Below are 16521 nucleotides of genomic sequence, written 5' to 3' on the forward strand. Positions count from 1 at the left end.
TGATAATTTTTGGCATCATCTAAACTCTCTAAGCTCCAAAATTGATAAAATAATCACATATATATTATATTGTTGGTACCAGTTCTCCTGGTACCAACAATACAATATATTGAGATTTATTAAGACCGAGCAAACAAAGGTCGTTTATTATGCTGGGGAAAAAAATGTAGCAGAAACCATAGACTATGGGGCCATTTGTTTTTTTTGTTTTTTTTGTTTTTTTTCTTCATTGATGCTGAGAACCAGGTGAAATTCCTCCTTGTGCCTACTAATATTTTAGTGAAAAAACAACACAATACCCACATATTAATAGGTAGACATACAAAGAGAAAAATTCTAGTACAATAAGCGAGTGCCATTTCAACTCCGGTTGACCACCCCATGGATTACTACAAAAGAAACATAACCAATGAGGGGGATCAGTCCTCCCGGTCGGGAGAGGGTGTAGTGTCTACGTTACATTAACATTACAAACAAATAACGGATGCTATAGTGACGTTAAAAAACCCTTAATGGATGCGGAAAGAAACGTTTGTGAGCGTTGGACATTCCTGTGTGTGGAAGTCCTAAGACTTTTATTTTTTTCACAACGCAGTCTATTCTAACCCCAATGCCTCCCTCTGGTTTTTTCTAATGGCTTGGTTATTAGAGAAGCAGATGCAGTGTCGTAATGGCATTTCTGATTTCATCACAGTTGCGGCTGGGTATATAGCCATGTACAGTGCGTACTTTTATCTCTCCAACCTTGTATACACCTACACATCTTGCCAAAATCACAGTAAGGTTTTATAAGTGGAGACCCACCCAGCAAATCAGGCCAACAACTGTTTGCCTGTAACTATGGGTGGAGGACAGCTGGAAAGTTTACCGATTGTGTAAACCTGCAGCACGGGCTGTATAATAGTCATTTATACTGTGTAAACCTTGAGGAGACTGAGAATGGATGCATAGAACTCCTACTCCTCAAGAATTCAGATTTAGAATAAGACTTTAGAATAGTATTAATCTTTCATGCATTATTGAGGAAGACCAAGCTCACGTCCACTCTGTTACCATAAGGATATCCCATTGACCACAGGGTTGTTTTTGATCAACTTTTGTTTGTGAAAGTAACCCATCGTATATTAACCCCTTTAAGGCTGGTTGGGGAAGATTTATCAGGGTTTGAAAGCCAGTTTTCTGGGGTACAAGTCCTGAAATAATTGCAATGCCTAGCAGACTGCCAGGAATTGTGATTATTTTCCATGTTTTACCACCGCCATACCAAGTGGGCATGTAGAGGTGCAAAGGGGGGCACAGCAGCTGCAGGCCTTTCCTGTCATGTACCTGCATATTAGCTATAGCCTGAATGGTCGCTGATATAATTCTGCTGGATACATCCAGAGTTAAGAGCCCTCCTGATGTACCTGGCTGTGCCGTAGGGTTGCAGCTTTCATCATATCCCCCTTTATCTCTAATTCTACGTTCTTCTTGAGCTGCTAGGTGAATGTCTGTCTTCTTGGCTGTTATGATGTCTCACATAGTCTATACTAGATGGTTTTACTGTTTGTTCCATCTGAGAAACTTGGTCCTTGTGCTGGCAACCTTTCCTGGAAAGGCCTTGGGGAGCGAGCTCTGTATTGTGATGAGTTATGGCTCGGCTAGAGTCCACATGGCTGCTGAGTGCTATTGTATCAGTCTTGCTGATGGATCAGTACAGTGATAAATCTTCATGATCGATGATCAATTAATGATTGTGGGGGTTTGAAACCTTACACCCTTGATGCGCAGCGATCTAGTGAAGCCTCCGTTTGTGAAGCCTCCTGTGTGCAACTCTACTACATTCACATATTCACGTTCTATGTATGGACGTGTGCATGGTAGGTTATATAGAGAGAACCCATACTGCTCTAGTGTCAGTTCTTGGGTGCTTGAACCTTTAATGCTTGCTATCCTACAATGCTCAATGTCATGGTCAAGATTGCAAGATTACGTCCAGTAACTATGGGTAACCTTGATTGTGATTTAGTTCTTAAAGGATTTTAACATCTTCACAGTTTATTTGAACTGAATTTTTGTTGTTGCACATCTGAAGGTAAATCTGATGAAGCCGGTATGGTGGTAACATAAGCGAGTATCGGGTACATGATATTACGCTGCAGGATGTTGTCCTTCCAATAAATATCGTCTTCAGAGCAACTTGGCTTTTCTTTAAAGGAATTTTTTGGGAACTATTGACCTGTGGTTTCCGGGTTTCGGTGATATTACATGTTTTACATGAGTAATCGGCTCGTGCACTTCCTGTTTTACACCCTTTTCCTCATCAAGTTCATGTAGATGATGTCTCCAAGCAGCGGGGTTCCTATATCGAGTCGCCGGAAGATAATAAGCAGTGTTTGAAGTTCGTGTGTGTGTGTTTTTTTTTTTTTTTTTTTTTTTTTTTTTTTTTTTAAAGAAAGTTTGTTCCTTATTTACCCGCCGTCCTGATGATTATTTGTTTCATCGCCTGCATTGTCCATTTACTCAAACTTTCAGTATTTCCTGACCAGAAGCAAGAAACAGTGATTTGGAGTTTCTTGAAGATGAAAAGATGATGGAATCTGAATCAATTACCTGGACAATGAGGAACAAGTTATGTTTCCCTGCAGCGCCACCCCTGGAGGAAAGAAGCAATGCAAATCTAATAAAATAAGTGTGTGATGGATCCTCTTATGACAGAACAGAGAGGAGTCCCATGTGTAAACTCACTGAGAGGGAACGTTCATAGTGGAAGGCAGAGATATATTATTACAATGATTTATTTAAGATGACTACAGGTCATGTGATTGGAAGAATTTTTTTTTCTCTGTTTCCATTCTATTTTTTTTACCTAAGTGGAGATGGAGAAATCAGTGTGTGTTCTCTTAATAGAAGTGGTAATTCCTGAGCGCTCCGAGCCGTGCTCTCTCATGTGTATGGACTTAAATAGCTGACCCAGTGACCCTGCTTAACAGGCTGCATAAACACGTCTGGTTATCCAACCTCCCGTGTGCAAGATCCCACACTCAGACCCCTCTGTCTTCTATGTACTCGTTGTCATGTACTTGCATAGTGCTGATATGTAAGTGATGGGAATTATGGAGAGGAAAGTCGGGGCTGGTTTGCTTTGTCCTCAGAGATGATCTCCCTGCTCACTAGTGTTGTGTTCTCATGCAGGAAGAAAAGTAAATTCACTGAAAGTTTAATGAAGTTTCCTAGTTTTTAAGAATGGCTTGTCCATGCTACAAATAGATGTCAAAGTAGTAGGGCGTCTGCCGCCCCAAAGTGCCTGCCATGACATCACATCCATTTCTTGGGCATAGCTGCAATACCAAGCACAGCCACATTATAACAAATGGAGCTGTGCATCATAGGAAGTGAAGACACCACAACGTTTATCTTCACTAAGAGTCCAGACAACCGTGTTACTCCAGTATGTGACTTATCAGCTCTAGAGATCAGGCCAGACAAGTTCTGCCTCTTTATCCTGGCCGTACATAGTATAAAAGTTCCACTTGGGCATAGTGCACACTGTGTCAAACCAATATGGCAGATATCTCCTGGTGTGTAGATAACTTTTTAGATCTCCCTCTGATGAATAGGAGGGCTGTTAAGGGAATGTCTTTGTCACCTCCGTCTGTCGTGTAAGTATAACATGCATATAGTATATGCCACGTGCTGTACATTTCCATCTTATGGGTTACAGATGTCCGCCCAGTTTTCCATTTTCCCCATCACTGCTTATTATACAGATGTCACCCATGTGCCGTCAGGCATTATCACTGACTCATGACTTGAATGGGGTGTAACTTTTCTACATATTATTTGGAAGTTCAGTCTGCCTTGTGTCCACCTCCCCCCTCCCCTAATGTGGATTCAATCCCCATGATAAAATGGACATGTGAATGTATATATACAAAACTGTGGGCTCGTGTGCAGTCGGGCGTCTTAATTGGCCAAAATATATAATGGCAGTCCGGTCTTCTATTGGCAAATGTAAAGGTCTGTAATGATATGATTTGTAAAGCATTGCAGAATTTGATGTCCCTATATAAATAAAGATTATTATTTTTTATTTCTGTGATGGATTTGGTCGTTTCTTCCATATGAATGGTTTTGTCTGATGCGTGGTAGCTTCTATATTTGCGAACATGTTGTTTACTGGGCTCATTCACATGCCCGCGTTTTACAAAACTCCTATGTTAGAGTCGAATGCCCTAGACTTCAGGTCCTATTTTTTCAGTTTATGATCAGACAGTAAAACTTGACTCCCATTTTGTGTTCACACAAACTTGTCGTCTTCTTCTTCTTGAACCTATTCACCTTTATTTCTGGAAAACGTCACCGGGAAAGCCAGGTGAGACTTGTTGTAGTCTTTGAACACATGAAGATTGCCGCAGACCAATGTAGTACAGAAGCTGCAGGTTTAGACAAGGCCCTTCCTATAATATTACAGGATGACTGCTCTTCCCTATTCTATGTATACAGTGTAACTCTCCATAGACCCCTCCTCTGGGCGTATAGAGACTTGGGTTCATTTCATGTAGGTATAACATGATAATGGATTAGATAGCTGTAACTCAGTAGCACTTACTACACGGTCTGATAAATTTTAGGGGCACCATTGGTGTAGAATCCAAAGTCTCAAAATAAATAAAATATGTGTACATGTCTGTTTTTTATTTATGTGTAGTATATCATGATCCACTTTACAACATTTAAAGTCTCAGAACTCGGAAAACTGTAATTTTCTTTCAGAATTCCAAAATATTTAGCAGCGCAGTCATGTGCATCTACTTGTCCTGTGTTATGGGGTCACCTTGTTCATAATACTTCACATATTTCTGTTCTGTAAAGTTACTTGTTGTAGTATCTTTATGGGTGGAGTGCACCCTCTTGTGGAAGACTTGGTGTACTACAGCTAGATAGTAAATGTGTCACATACACTAATATAATAACAATAATTCTTTATTTATATAGCGCACACAGAGTTTTACCAAATCAGTCCCTGTTCTCAATGGGGGCTCGCAATCTAATCAACCTACCAATAAGTTCATATAATTCTGTGTAGGACACTAGGGGTCGGGGAGAGAGGGAGTTCTCTGAAAACAAATTAAAAAAAAAAATTGGTAACCTTTAATTACTGCCCCTCTTAATTAAGGGCTACCAAGTATGTGTACAGCATTTGGCTATCTTCAGTAGTCCTATAGAGATAAATGGAGCAGTGAGCATACACGGCCACCACTGTATCCATACTGCGACGTAGGACATAAGTTATTGATGAATAGGTGATGTGTAGAAGACTCGCCACTACCCCCGGATTAGTATTGATGACACATGTAGTGTACCACAGTCTTGTACAATCCTAGTACAGAGACGCCTGTGTCCTGGACTTGGCTGTATTAGCACGATCCTGTTAGCCATGGCTCTCCAGTTATCATCCCATGCTGCTTTGCTGTATTCGGTTACCCGTGGCTCCCTATTTACCCACCCAACTTCAATAGCTGGATCCTGTTAGCCATGCCTCCCTAGTTATCATCCAGTCTCATTCCTGACTGCAGAGATGAAAGAGCGGCTGTGCATTGGTCATGACATTATTAGTCTCATCCTTTTCATAAAGTTTTGAGCAGATTTTAATTTTAAAATTCCCTGTGTTATTGTTCCATTAAAGCTCCATTTAAAGTTTCTGCTGGATGCCCCTGGTAACAGACTTTATCTATAAAACGTCATCTGACTGCACAGAAAACTGATGTAACCTCTAGTAAGCCCCACCTGCTTTGCAGGGGTTAAAAAGCATAAACCCACATCATATTTTTATTTTTGATAATGTCCGGATGGTCCTTTTTATGTTAATTCCACCGAAAGGCTCTGGGGGGGGGGGAGGGGCGTTACTGCCCGTCCATGCTCTGGCTGCGCACCCCCTCTTCTAACCCACCCGCTGCCTCCGACCCTCCCCTCCTGATGATGGCAGGAGGGGTCGGGGAGAGGAGGGAACAGGGGGTTAGAATCTCTTTGGGTGACGTTCAACCAAAGCACGGAGGGGGTCTGGTAGGGCCCACCTCTCTCCTGGAGCCTTTCAACATAATTTACATAATGTTAAAAGTATTTTTCATAAAGAGTATAGGAGATGGATGTTCTTGGGGGTAAGAACTTTTTCAGAAGCTTTGCCCATGTATCTCTCATCTTGTCTTCCATCACACACTACTCTCTTCTAGAAGCTTTGTATGTGACTAGAGAAGAAATCATAAACCTAAACATAAAGCCAAGTATAAGTTTTCCATCATTTCATGTAATTTTCACTGTGTAATGGTGCATTTTTGTGTCCATCGCTGTGTAAAAACCTTGTCCGTTATCACATGGTAAATGTTGGTGACTTGTCCATAAATCTTTAATGTTTGGTGAAATCTTTGGGTCATTTCTTCTGTCGGACTGATTTTTGTCTTTTGTCTCCTGTTTCTCCCTCCACCCTCATGTATCAGACATTTAAACGTCTCATGGTAGATGAGGTAAGTGTTCGTGCCATGCCACCTGCTGCTTGCCAGGCTCTGTACCACTTCATGGAGATCCAATGGCTGAACCGTATTTTATATAGTTTTATAAACCAGACTCATAATTGTTAGAAAAAAAAATATCTGAAAATATATCAGATAACTAAAAGTTCCATCAATTATTATTACAATTATTACAATACTTGGAGCTATTTTACAAAATCTGACTTGCTATGAGATGTACGGTTCAGCCATCAGCTCTGTGTCGTGTGGTTGCGCTCTAACCAGATTGTGTTGCTGTGCTTGTGTGCAAAAATATTAACCCAACACATATAGAAACTAACAAAATAAAATCCTGTTTTATATATATAATTTACATGTAACTTCCTCATTGCCAGTAACTTAAAAAGTTTGTATGTCTTTCCTACCTTTCAGGTTTTAAAGGGGCTTTCCATATTTATTCTCAGAATAGGCCAAGCAGATGTCTGTTTTGCTGGATAGTGGCTCTTCCAAGGTACTGCAAGTTGTGCTCTCATTGAATGGGTGAGCCCAGCCTGTAGTACCTCAGATTGGCCTCTACACAGTGGATGGTGATATCTGCATTCTTTCTGTTCACTGAATAGTATATGAATTTGAAATGGGAACTTGCCCGTTTTAGTACAGCACAGTTGACCAGGTTTTGCATAGTGTCCTATCTGCAGCCAGCACTTTGTAGAGCAAGAGGAGATGAGTAGTATATAGTGTCATATCTGCAGACAGCATGTTACAGAGCAGGCAGAGCTGACTGGATTGCACATAATGTCCTATCTGCAGGCAGAATGTTATAGAGGAGGAGAAGCTGAGCAGATTGTACATGGTGTCCTATTTCCAGGCAGCAAGTTATAGAGCAGAGATTAGCAGATTGTTTTGTGGGGGGAAAAAATACAACCTTCATCAGATTGAAATATCTGTTCTTTCTATGCTTAGGCATCCAGTGGGTGGAGTAATTTGGTTATTTGACAGCCATCTCTCTATGTATGCTCATTCATGAGTTTTGTCAGCTAGACTCCAAATCCCAGGACCCCCATATTCCAAACCATTAGGAAACCCTTTACTTATCGTATGGATTGAAATCTGTTTCTTCTGTTACTTGAAGTCCTGGACTCACAAGTGTAGAAAATGAGATTTTTAATCCATACATTACTATGAGTCACTTCCACCCTTTCTGCTCTATAACATGCTGCCTGCACATAGGACACTAGTGTACATGGAATCTGCTTAGCTCATCCTGCTCTATAAGAGGCAGCGTGCGGAATAAATGGCATGTTAAGGTCTGAGTTTCTGTATGTTATTTTTTTCATCACGGGTATAAAAACCATCCTGTCACAACTCTTAGAATGTTAGTGTGGACACTGCCTATCTGGTTTCCTTTTTTAGAAATTAATTAGTTTACAGACGGTCCCCTACTTAAGGACACCCGACTTACAGACACACCCCTCTGACCTCTGGTGAAGCTTTCTGGATGGTTTACTATAGTCTCAGACTGCAATAATCAGCTGTAAGGTGTCTGTAATGAAGCTTTATTGATAATCCTTGGTCCCATTACAACGAAAAATGTTTACACTCCAATTGTCACTGGGGCCAAATTTTTTTTTTTTGTCTGGAGCTATAATTATAAAATATACAGTTTCGACTTGCATACAAATTCAACTTAAGAACAAACCTCTGGACCCTATCTTGTATGTAATCCGTGGACTGCCTGTATTAGATTCTCCTCTTACCAGGATGTCATGGTTCTCACTCAGCTGGAAACACTTGCAGTTTCAATATTTGCTTTTGTTTGATATTTTCTTTATTGAAAAAAATATTATTGAAATATTGAACTTAACCCTGCACTAATTCCTGTACATCTCTCTTTGCATGCTGGATACAGTGTTAATATATTAACCGATACTTACATAGAAAACTTTGTGATTGCAAATGGAATATTATAAATGCAATAGGATTACCTTGTGTTGTTGTGTTTTTTTTTTTCTCTTTAACGGTTTCTGTAGGATGCTCTTGAGCTTCTTGCAGATGTAGCATATTACCTGTGGATTATCTGGGAGGTACCGAAAATCTGCAGTGTCATACTGTAGCGGTGTAGTATATGGGACTTGTGTAAAATCCCATACATTCATTGTGTAAAAGAAATAACACAGGCCTCATGTGACACATATACTACATGGGTAATCATATTGGCCTCAATAGGTAGGTGTAGTTTTATCTTCTCTATACACATCAGGGATCCTGTGTGTGTAGTACATTAGGGATCTGAGGAACGCTTGTGCCATGCACTGTTTCTTGGGTTGTGCGCTGGCCATGATTTGTTACTTTAAAGGGGTTGTATTTCCAATATAAATTTATAAAAACAACAAAAAAAATTAATCAGATTGAAGTCCTATAATAACCTCAGATTGGTGCCGCTTCTGTTTTGAAACTGCACAGCTTCCTGCTATTCTCGGTTTCCTGTTCCTTCTTGACACACAGGAAGTGACCTCACAGCCAATCAGTGGTCACAGCAATGATTACCAATCTAGTGTTGACCTAGTAATGTTTCGTGTGTGTCCAGAAGAAACAAGATACCAGAAGGGCAAAGGGCAGCAGCATAACTTAAATCTTTAAAAAAGTTTTCTTTCAGCAACCTTAGGTTGTATTTAAATGTATTGCAATGACCCTACAGTGATTTAAACATTTAAGAAGTTCACTTTAAAATCCATTTTTAGATCACGGCTTCAAATGTCTGAAGACGGCACACCCAGCCTGGCCCTGCCAACTGGCAGAGGTACATCCTGCTTCCTTTAGTTACCATTACCCCAGAGCCTTGAGTCATTTCCACCATGTGCATCTTCTCTCATTGCATTTGGAAAATGACCGCACATCCAGTGACCAGTTATGGAAATTTCAACATGTGTATGGAAAATCGGATTCCATGCAGTGACACAATACAATCCTGGTGTGGGATCTGTTCCCTGGTCCGTTCTGAGTGTATAATTTGTTATATTAAAAATAGGGTCCAGTTTGAAAACTATGGAGAGTAGAAACCTTTCTATAATTATTTGACTTTTGAATTTATGGTAAAAGGGTTTTCTAATATGGATCTGTTTGTTACACAGCTGGAAAGATTTACAAGTATAAGGATGAAAAAAGAAAAGGACAAGCCGTACATGTCCCATAGGAACTCTGCAAACTACACTGACAATCCTCTGCAGACCCTACAGGAGCTCAATGATGAGACTGTGCTGGAGTTATTTGAGCAGATGCTGGTAAGTTACATGTATGAAGGACCAATCGGGCATCTGGGAGGAAGAAGAATTTATTGTTTAAAATTAAAAAATGGAAAAAAGCAGAACTTAAATTGATTTTCAGCTTTAGTCCTGATGACCAACGAGTTTTTTCATTGCAATGACTTCATATGTTATTAGTTTCACAAAATGCAGATTTTTATGCAAGGGTAACCAAAAACAGGCACAGAATGGGGCTCATTTACTAAGGGTCCGCGGAGCGCATCTTGGTCGGGTTTCCTGACGATTTGCGTTTTGTGCCGCATTTAACGGGATTTTGGCGCACCTGATTGAATGTTGGCACCTCGGCGCCGGCTTGCACACGACATAAATTGGGCATGGGCCGTCCGACAACCCGGCTGTTGGGGATCGCGACAGGACCATTTTTATTTTGATTTTTATTTTTTTTTAAGTCAAACTTAGAAAAGTAAGTGGCTCCCTTCCCCACCCCCGGTTATGGCATTGATAAATCTCTAGATTTATCGGAACTTACCATAGAAAACCATGCACAGCGTAGTGGTGCAATCGTCTGGTGTATTCAGGAGGGGAGGGGGGGGGGGAGCGGTCCAAGGTGCTCCCCTCTCCTCAGCGTCTCCCTTAGACCGTCACCCTCACACCATATGCCGGCGGTTACTGCCAAGCTCGACGCTGCAGTCACCACCTCTTTGGACTGCCCCCCTTCCTCATGAACACGCCGGACCGCTGTAAGCTAGGTCCAAGGAACGCACAGCTACATAGTGCATAGTGCTATAACTAGGGGAGGGCTAGGGAGCTGCTTGCTTTCATATTAGCAGCTAAAGTGCTTTAATGAACCGACAGGTCCTCTTTAAAGTGCAAAATCCATAATGATTTTTACCTTGTTGTCATATGTGATTCCCCCTTTCAAAACAAAGGGAATGATGGCTATATTGTTTTGCCGGCCCTTTTCTTTCCAGAGTTATGGCATTTTTCTTTACTGAAGCTAATTTTTGCCAGCAGCAATAAAGTGGGCAGAGACTAGCCTTTTCTTGCCTTTACTCTAAAGTTCAGTCAGTTGTTACGTTCCCTCACTTCCCATGATTCATTGAGTTTTCTCATGATGTAACTCCAAGGAGAATTAACTTATAAGTAGCCTGGCAGCTTTCATCACATGGAGGAATAATGAGCATGGAAAAAGGAGTTAAAACCAGCAGTGAAATAGTTACATGAACTTTTTAGTGCTGTGAAGATTGGTGCTCGGAGAGGCAGGGAAGAAAAGTATAGAGTCTATGATAAAGCTTGAGGTGTTAGCAGACAAAGGGAATTCTAGAGAATAAGACTGGGATGGAGGGATATCCACAAATCTGCACAGTCACATGACCTCCCTCCAGAGTCAGCATTGAGCAGCAGTCTTTTTAGTTTCTTGTGTAAATACTTTACTGTCTCCCAGAGCTAATTAGGACAAGGCTGCAAGGACAGGCTAAACTGAGGATGGAAAACAAATGGCTAGGTATATATGTAATGAAAGTAAAAGGCAAAGTTGTCTTACACCTATTGATATGTGAAAAAATATATTGAACTTGCATTTTAATAAGAATCTAGCGTTTCTGCTGTAGGAAACCTGTGTGCTCTGTACACATCAGCACCATGTGTCCATTTCAAAGCAGGAAAAATTTGTCCATGTTAATAAATATAATTGTACTTTATTACACAGAAGAGCTATCACACAGAATAATAGGTACCATGGGTAGCTTGCTTGCGGGTACATTGACATGGTTGCGCCATTTAGAAGTCATTATGAAATGTTTAAAGTGTAACCGTCATTCTTAGCAAAAAAAAAACTAAAATGCATAATTCTGCTCCAGGTGTCCCTGGGAATTATTCCTTAAAGTATTTTGCCCCTCGGTCCTCATTTAGTACCTTTTGTGGCTCATAGCAACCATGGTTTCCAGCTCTCAAAAAAACTGCTGGCCAATGACACCAGAGCTATCCATCTTATAGATAGGAAATACACAGATAGATATCTAAGTTACACTCTAGCACAGCACATGAGGGCAGAGCTTGGAGAGCGTCTCCTGCCACTTCCTGTGGAGTGTGGGTTATGGGGGAAGGAGGAGGGGGGGCTGCAGTTTTTGTCAGTGTGGATTATTTGCTTATACACAAGTGTAGGTTAAGCTAAGGAGAGATAAGAGTTTAGGTGTTTGGTTACTACATTAGTGAGGGCTTCTCCCTGCACATGACTGAGTGCTGGGGCAGGGAGATATGAGGTAATCAGCTGATTGGAGGGAAGGGGATGGGGGCGTGTCTCTCCCTCTGTAGACTCAGCTTCTTTATGAAGACGAGATGAGCTTAGCAACAGACATATGTGAGATTGCTGACATCTAGTAGAAGTCTGCAGAATACAAGAGAAAGGAACAAGATTCGGGTAACTAATCCAATTGCAAAAGTGCTTAAAATTACCTTTTTGAAATGACTGTTACACTTTAAGGCTCTGAAGTCATTGCAGGGTATGAGGAGGAGTCTACTGCCCTCTTCTCCATCTTTACTTTAAAGGGCACTATCACCAGAATGAAGTATTTCATGCAAATGAGCCGTGGTGCTCCAGGCTCCATTGGGGGTTATGGAGCCTTGAGCCCCTCAGGCTCATTTGCATACAGTATTTCATCCTGGTGGTAGATGTCCTGTAAGGCATATATGTCATATGGACATGAGGTGCTTGACTTGGAAACCTTGATGGCCATTTCACTTGTTGACTTGTTAGACCCTCCTCCCCTCCCGGAACTTGTCTTCCAGTCTTGTGGAGATACTAATGTGTAGTTGCCTGCTATCGATACTAATATTCGTCTTTCTTTGTGTGTTTTTAGAATGACATGAACCTCAATGAAGAAAAACAGCAGCCCTTGCGGGAGAAAGACATCATGATAAAGAGAGAGATGGTCTCTCAGTATCTGCACACATCAAAAGCTGTGAGTTTTCACCTTACTCCTTCCCCCACACCCTCACACCCTCACACCATTACAGCCTGGATGTGTTTGTACGCTATTCTCCACACTAATTACATTCTAAATAACAAATCCCTGTCTGCCTAAAACCACCACTAGGGGGAGCTTCGCACAAATGGATTTATACAACAAATGGGAGAGAACTCCCTTATTATTATATATTATAATCCATTGTTCCATTTGTAATATATGTGTGCTTTCTATCCACAGGGGATGAACAAGAAGGAGAGTACAAGATCGGCACAAATGTATATCCAGGATCTGAGATCCGGTTTGGGAGAATCTAACCTCCTCGCTTGTTTAGAGTCTCTAAGGGTTTCCCTCAATAACAATCCAGTCAGGTGAGTAGAGGTACAACAAAACGCACGACCATGGTTCTGCAGGGATGTGTAGTGCTCCTCGGTTAACCCCTTTCCCACGCGTGCCATAATAGAACGGTACACTTCGGGTGTGGTTACATGGAGAGGGCTCACGGGCTGAGGAAGAAAATACCCATAGACTGCCATACTGTAGTTTGGCAGTATATAATAGGATTGATCAGACAAACTAGGGTTAAAGTACCCTAGGGAGTCTGAAAAATGGTAAAAATTAAAAAAAGTTAAAAAAAATTGTAATAAAATAAAAATTCAAATCACCCCCCTTTCCCTAGAAGTCATATAAATAAACAGTAAAAATCATAAACACATTGGCTAATCTATCAATATATAATAACGGAAGATGGCGCCCAAAGTTGAAAATGGCACTTTTTTGCCATTTTGAAAAATATAAAAAATTTTATAAAAAGTGATCAAACAGTCGTAAAGTTCTAAAAAGGGTAGCATTAAAAACGTCATCAAAAGTTGCAAATAATGACGCCATACTCGGCTCCGTACAACAAAGTATGAAAAAGTAGCGCCAGAATATGGCTAAATAAAAATAAACCTTTTTGTACAGATTTTAATTTTTGTGAATGTATGAAAACATTATAATACACAGCTCTTTATGTGTTAAAATAAAAAAGTTGTAGATTATTGAAGATGGGGTGTGAAAATGGAAATGAAAAAACAAAAAAGGGCTAAGTTGTTAAGGGGTTGAGAGTTAATAATTTGGATAAATGTCACCACTGATCTGATTATTTTGCATTTTCAATAATTTTGTGAATTTTTTAAAAAAAATTTGCCATTTTTTTTCCCCCCGTTTTTTCCTTAACCTAGTTGGGTGCAGAATTTTGGTGCCGAAGGTCTTACCTGCCTCCTTGATATTCTTCGAAGACTACAAGAAGAGCAGTCTGTGTAAGTATGGTCAAAGTTGATCTTGCTTTGTGTATATTTTGCGTTGAGGTCATGCACTGGTTTTGTGTGAGATTGTCCCTGTGATTTGGTACTGCAGCACTTAAATGCCTGAAGTTGCATAATATTGAGCCCCATTAAACACCCCTAGAGAAGTGTTTGGGAGAATAGCTCTGCAATATGGCTGCGCAGACTTGAGGCAGTGTTCACACTCAGCATTTGAATTACATTTTGAAACACAATTCAAACCCTGGGGGAGGTGCTTGACCCAATCCTAGATGTTGTGGGTCATAAGCACTTCAGTGGACATGCAAGTCCCAAGCCACTCCCGCCGCCTTTGAATTGCATTTTTAAACCAAATTTAAACCCTGAATGTGAACACAACAAACGCAGAATGCATCAAATTCAAGCTTTGATAAGCCAGAGATACTTACTTATAGATCCAGGCACTATAATGGTAATGTTCTTATATTTATTATCCATGGCCTCCTTCCATGGCAAGTGAGCCACAAAGGCTACAGGAGGTGTTACCAGAACCCCTCTGTGCTGTAGCTTTACCAGCTGTTAGACTATGCAGGAGCACTCCCCCTCCTCAGTACTTCCTCTGCACAATGTAAAAGCTTATGACTCTTCAGGATGGAGGGGCTCTGGCAACATCCCCCACAGTTCTTCAGGTTTGTTGGCATCAATTAAAAAGCTGATTTTTAGAAGGAAGGAGGCCATGGATAACAAGTATAAGAAGACTACCACAGTCACAGTGCCTGGATCTATGAGTGTCCTGGGTTTAACCGTGCTTGATGGTAGATTTCCTTTAAACTGTTAATCCGGTGCACGTTTTTTTAATATTTTATTGTGTACAGTACACATCTCTTCTAATGCAATCTCTAACTTTGCAAAACACATTTCTTCCTTCTTTCTTTGGATTAGTCCCCGTGATTCCAAGAGTGAACATGAAATCATCAGATGTTTGAAGGCTTTTATGAACAACAACGTAAGTTGGTGCAGATGTATTTATTATATACAGTTGTTACCATGAGAAGGGGATTTGTAGTGTCACCACCCCACATACATACAAGCGTACACACCCCCTGTGGTGAAGCTCTCTGGATGCTTTACTATAGTTCCAGAATGCAAAACGGGACTGACGGGACTCCTAGAAGTCACAATGAGAGTCCTGATTGCTCCGCCCACACACTGTGATTAACAGCGTTCTTTGTATATTGTCAATCACTGTGTGTGAGGACATTGCTCTGAGGACGACTTTCATTATTTATTGTAATTTTTACTTATAAATCCTGCTGGAAATGATATAAACCTCTAAAATAAGGCAACATAAATCACAAACCGGCAACCGTGGGTTTACTATCATACTTTGGTTTATCCCGGTTTACCTCTTTAGTGAAATCTGGTAGAATAATCCCTTGTGTGTAATCATTTGATAATATAGCACATACTCATCTATGGACAAGTGTGTCTTTAGGTCACTATCTGAACCAGTACTGTAAAGAAAAGAAAAACTTTCCTTTTAAGTTTTGTCTTTTCACATTGTGTTTTGCAATTCTCGTTTTGCTCTCTTTTTGACATTTTGTTTTCTTTTATCTCTTATTTTAGTTTGGTATAAAGACCATGTTGGAGACGGAGGATGGAGTTTTACTATTAGCAAAAGCGGTGGATCCCAGTGTTCCTGCCATGATGATTGATGCATTGAAGTTGCTCTCTGCTCTGTGTATTCTTCCCCAGCCTGAGGACATGTACGTTAGTTTATTTGCTATTAATTGTATATATTTGCAGTCATCTCTGCTGTATTCAAAAGATTCCATTACAGAAGTCTTATTGGTAACCAAATCCGGTCTTTGCATTTACCTTGTATATGTACCCATGGACCATATATTTTGTAGGATCCCTTTGGGTTATAAAGCATTGTCTTTTTTAATTTTTTTTATTGATGCTAAACTCTTCATGTTAGGAGAAATGACGGTGAGAATAGAGCAGTGATTGCATAGTGACTTTTCTGATTTCTGTTTTAGGCATGAACGTGTCCTTGGAGCTCTCACTGACAGAGCGGAAATCTATGAAGTGGAAAGATTTAAACCTCTTCTAGAAGGGTTGAAAAATGGCTCAGTTGCACTTAAGGTACTTGGGTTACACTTTCCGAAATAGTGGACTACACGGTGGAACGACTGACCCTATTATCTTATGTCAATGGGGTCTGGCTTTGTCTGTGCAGCATAAGTCTTCCGCCTATAAGTTATTAATAACCTGTCCGTGGGGTAGGTCATGAATATCAGATAGCTGAGAGATGACGCTTAGATCCCCACAAATCATTCTCTGTGTGTCAAAAACAGTTGCAGTCCAGCTGCAGTCTCTCCGTAGCCTATACAGTGGTATATAGATGGAATGTGGTTTTATTGGAAACGGGTCTTTCTGTGATTTCATGTTATTTCTATTGGACCCATTCATAGAGCCTCAAGTTATAATGATAGTAATATAGAGCATTTACTATTAT

The 16521-nt window shown here is 40.5% G+C and overlaps 1 protein-coding gene across 2 annotated transcripts in view; it reads left to right on the forward strand.

Annotated features, from left to right (window-relative positions):
- Positions 1 to 16521, forward strand: part of DIAPH1 (diaphanous related formin 1) — a 72465-nt gene that overhangs the window by 29985 nt on the left and 25959 nt on the right. The window contains exons 2-9 of one of the 2 annotated variants that reach the window (XM_072145724.1): positions 6477 to 6503; positions 9620 to 9769; positions 12610 to 12711; positions 12958 to 13088; positions 13941 to 14018; positions 14943 to 15006; positions 15627 to 15766; positions 16043 to 16148. In XM_072145724.1, coding sequence (XP_072001825.1) covers positions 6477 to 6503; positions 9620 to 9769; positions 12610 to 12711; positions 12958 to 13088; positions 13941 to 14018; positions 14943 to 15006; positions 15627 to 15766; positions 16043 to 16148 — 798 coding nt within the window. The remainder of the gene's footprint in view (positions 1 to 6476; positions 6504 to 9619; positions 9770 to 12609; positions 12712 to 12957; positions 13089 to 13940; positions 14019 to 14942; positions 15007 to 15626; positions 15767 to 16042; positions 16149 to 16521) is intronic. The other variant, XM_072145725.1, reaches the window with a different exon arrangement.

The sequence above is a fragment of the Engystomops pustulosus genome, chromosome 4 (genome assembly GCF_040894005.1).
Source record: "Engystomops pustulosus chromosome 4, aEngPut4.maternal, whole genome shotgun sequence".
Lineage (NCBI taxonomy): Eukaryota > Metazoa > Chordata > Amphibia > Anura > Leptodactylidae > Engystomops > Engystomops pustulosus.